At 28.1% G+C, this 4,109-nt stretch overlaps 1 protein-coding gene across 3 annotated transcripts; it reads left to right on the plus strand.

Annotated features, from left to right (window-relative positions):
* LOC109362009 (auxin-responsive protein IAA9-like) lies at nt 2,213-3,461 on the plus strand. Of its 3 annotated transcripts, none has more exons than XM_019607586.1 (4): nt 2,213-2,540; nt 2,660-2,934; nt 3,062-3,109; nt 3,237-3,461. In XM_019607586.1, exons 1-4 carry the CDS (start codon nt 2,329-2,331, stop codon nt 3,272-3,274), a joined length of 573 nt encoding a protein of 190 aa, XP_019463131.1. In that variant the 5' UTR covers nt 2,213-2,328; the 3' UTR covers nt 3,275-3,461. The 3 variants fall into 3 exon arrangements, with proteins under 3 accessions (XP_019463131.1, XP_019463129.1, XP_019463128.1); XM_019607584.1 differs by having other exon boundaries at nt 2,216-2,530; nt 2,656-2,934; nt 3,062-3,143; XM_019607583.1 differs by having other exon boundaries at nt 2,217-2,540; nt 3,062-3,143.

A 4,109-nucleotide genomic window follows, 5' to 3' on the forward strand; every position in this document is an offset into this window, starting at 1 on the left:
CTAATATTACAAATATACAAAACCATCTTTCACTACCAAAAAAAAGTCTACAAGTTTCAACGGGTAATATAAATAGAATAATATATTTTATTATACTGGAAAATAATTTATTTCCTTAAATTTACATATTTTTTAGAATATGTTTTATTTTTAGATATTATTTTAAAAATAATAAAAGATATATCTCATAAAAAGAAAAAGATATATGTTAAATAATGATTAATTTTAGAAAAAATGTATGCAATGACAGTGTATGAGTTTTATACACTGTCATTCCATCATTACCATTAATTTTTAATTATTGTTGATTTTTTATAAAAGTTATTCAAATAAATGATAAATAATAAAGTGCATGCGTGTAAATTTTTACACTATCAATATATTTATTTTACATTCTTAATTTTAAGGAGACAAGTTTTTTATAAGTTGAAGATGTTATTTTTGGTGGTACCCACCCATAAGAAGCCTTTGGTTTGACCTTGAAGTTCTTCAAGCAAAATGAACAATGTTATAGTAGCCACTATGGTTATTTTTAAAGTTGTTCTTAATGAAATAAGAATATTTTTACTCTATTTTTTATTGTGTTGCTCTTATTTCTTGACTTTTATTTTTAAATAAGAACAATTCTTAGTTGTTGTTAATTAAATGAAAGAGAGGAGAGATGTAGTGTTGTGGGGAAAATACAAATGTTGTGAGAGTCAAACAAAAATAAGAATGATGTTTATTATTGTGAGAAAAGTAGAATGATACTCTTATTTTATAAGAAATTATAATGAATTATAAAATAATGTATGAGACTCAAATAAAAATGACAAACTTATTTGCTATTAAAGATTTTTTTCTTATCTTTATATATGTTTTCTATCTAGTGGCCCCTACTGAGACCAAACAGACTTATCTCATCCCGTCCAATATGGGGCGTGTATGTTTCAATCTATAAGTCAATCAACCCAAAGTCACATCAACAAATAACATGCATCTTCCAATTCATAACTCTGATTTCTTGTTTTATGCTTTTATTTAAAAAATAATAATGTTTGATAATTAAAAATCAATTATATAATCATATATATATATATATATATAAATGTGATAGCCTTTAATAATTTATCCATATGGGCACATTAATCTAAAAAATATGAAATTGAAAGAATATATACAGAATTTATTTTGATAAAAAATGTTATTTTGGTTATTTGAGGGTATATACAAAATTTATTTGCTTACTTACATTAAATCATACTTCATTCACCCATTTTAATTATCACTTTAATATTTTCTAAGTTTTTATATTACTTATCATTTTAGGAAATTAATGTGTATTAATTAATAAGAGAATAGTTTATATACTTACAAATTTTATATTAGTTTTACATTGTTTACACATCATATATCATTTATATTTTAATTATCATTGATTATCTTAAAAAAAAACACAATTATGATAGATAATGTAATACTAATATAAAAAAGCTTTGTACCATTAATGCCTATGCAAAAGAAATTTATGATTTTTTTCCTCCTACTTTATCTTATTATATTAAATAAAGTATAATAACAACTAGTACGAGTTGTTATGTAAAAATGTATTATTTTATTAAAATCACTATATTCAATAATATTATCTTAATTTGCGAGTAAAATGAAGTAATACAAGAAGTGTGACTAATTCAATAGAATGAACCGTGTGAATGAGTTATATGAAAAATTATTACCTTATTGATGATTAATAATTTTAATCACATTTTTCTGATTAATTTATAAAAAATTATTTAATTTAAATTATTAATGTATCATGAAGAATTGGGTTGAATCATAGGTGATGAAATAATATTTAAGTATAAGTGCATGTGGTGTGTGGTTATGAAAGCAATTAAGGGCAAAGAAGGTAAGTGGGTCGGGAAAAAGGGAGGCATTGATACGGACACCTTAACCCTTGTTCCCTACACCTTGTCCCTTATACTTCCCAGGCCAGGATCTTTCTTTGTCCCTCAAACTCTCTTCCCCTTACCAACGGTCGTTGTTTTAAGTGATACATGTTTGATTCCCCTCAAGCAAGAATTCGGGTTCGAGTCCTGTGGATGAAAAAAATGCCTATTGAAAGAGTTAGTCTCACGTACCTATGGATGTTCGTGGCTCAGACATGATTGTCTCCGATGCAAGGATACATGTGAGGAACCAAAAAAAACTCTCTTCCCCTTAAACAAAACCCTCACACCAAGCACTTACTCTTTCTATATAAACTTATATATTTCTAGCATCTTTTCTTACATTAATTCTCGTTGTTGTTGTTTGATACCCACTACTTAATTTACATTATTTGCGTTAATGGAACTTCAACTAGGTCTTGCTCTTCCAAACCATTCTTCCAAAACTCTTAACCATGATTCCTCCCACAATAACAAACGTAGTTTCTCTAACTTCTTTCACCATGCTGATACCCATAACAATACATCACAGGTTATGCTTCCCACTCTATCTCTCCTTTCATTAACGCCTTCACACTCATGCAACCTTCATGATAATCGCCTTAGCACCAAGTAATATTATATATTCTCTCTTTTGATTTTTATTATACCTAGTTCTTTTCATTCAGGTTTAATTTATCATACTTTTGTGGTTGAAAAATGAGGTTTATTTTATTAATACATTTGATTAGGAACGATGAGAATGATGCAGTGGGTTGGCCTCCGGTAAATTCATATAGGAAGAAACTTCGTTATGACAACTATGTGGATGAGGTTGCAGAGAATGATCAAATGGTGTGGATTCATCATCATCATCATAGTCGTAGTTCAGTTGCTATGAGAAGATCCAATATGCTATACGTTAAGGTGAAGATGGAGGGTAATGGAATTGCAAGAAAGATTAATCTTAACATGCACCATTCATATCAGACACTCAAGGAAACCTTGATGGACATGTTTGGAAAATGTTGGTACTTTGGCTTAAAATATGCTATAACAAGTTATTACGAATGCATATATTTATATACTTTTGAGCTCCTAACTATATATTCATTATGGGATATTAATTTATCTATATAACTGGGTTGAAACAGGTCATCAACATTCAAAGTGTTATGAGCTAGCTTATCAGGACCAAGAAGGTGATTGGCTTCTTGCTGATGATGTACCATGGAAGTAATAACCATTATAATTAATTTATCAATATTAATTCACCTCAATCTGTGTTATATTATACATTGATATATATAATTGGGTTATATTCTGCAGAAGTTTCACTCAATGTGCACAACGGCTCAAATTGGTGAAGAACAGCAGATATAGAATAATGCCAGCATGCATAGCCTCAAGTTGATAATGGTTCTGCTTTAGAGACATAATTAGACGGTGTTTTTCTTTTCCTTTTGGGGTTAATTGTATCTAAATCCAACTCTGGGTAGAAGTATAAGTAACTTCCCTGTAGTCTGTGTGTGAAATATATAAAATACTATTATATAATTGTTAGTAATTAACAAATACTAGTGGTGTGGTAAAAGATATGAAACGTGCACATAACATATATCAACCATTACCGGTAACACGATCTGATTTATCAATCAAATTAAAATTAATTATAAATGATTTACACTGAAAAAATCAGCATTTGGATGATATAATTCGTTAAGGAGTTTATTCATATACCAATATTATTTTTGTATTGGTAATCTAGCATTCGTGGAAAACTTAGAATCGAACTTTTTAGTTGGTACATCTAAACTTTGTGGTTGGTACATCTAACCCTTATCATTAATATCAAACTTTTTATGATAAATATCTAAAGTAAGCAGCATGGTGGACTACTTAAATCACCCATAATCATTTCATTTTATATAGATTAATATAAAAAACTGAAGTATTTTCATACATATTAATTGTAAAATTAATTCATTGAGTAATCTGAAGCTGTGATCATAAAGATGCCTTCTAAGATAATTAAATATTAATCACTTACTACTCTTACATCAACTCCTTAGTTCTTAGTTATCACCATTCCTCTTTCTTTTCTTTTTCAATGGATATATCTACTAATATTATCAACCTCCAATGCAGAATGTGAATAATGAATCTATTCCTTTAAAAGCAGAAGAAGCTATCTAGCAAATG

Source organism: Lupinus angustifolius, chromosome LG12 (genome assembly GCF_001865875.1).
Source record: "Lupinus angustifolius cultivar Tanjil chromosome LG12, LupAngTanjil_v1.0, whole genome shotgun sequence".
Classification (NCBI taxonomy): domain Eukaryota; kingdom Viridiplantae; phylum Streptophyta; class Magnoliopsida; order Fabales; family Fabaceae; genus Lupinus; species Lupinus angustifolius.

Bases quoted from the DNA above. Each gene is read 5' to 3' on its own strand.
- LOC109362009 (XM_019607583.1), top strand. From the start codon at position 2,329: ATGGAACTTCAACTAGGTCTTGCTCTTCCAAACCATTCTTCCAAAACT. The intron at 2,541-2,659 runs GTAATATTATAT...ACATTTGATTAG, and splicing joins GATAATCGCCTTAGCACCAA to GAACGATGAGAATGATGCAG. The intron at 3,144-3,236 runs GTAATAACCATT...TATATTCTGCAG, and splicing joins GCTGATGATGTACCATGGAA to AAGTTTCACTCAATGTGCAC.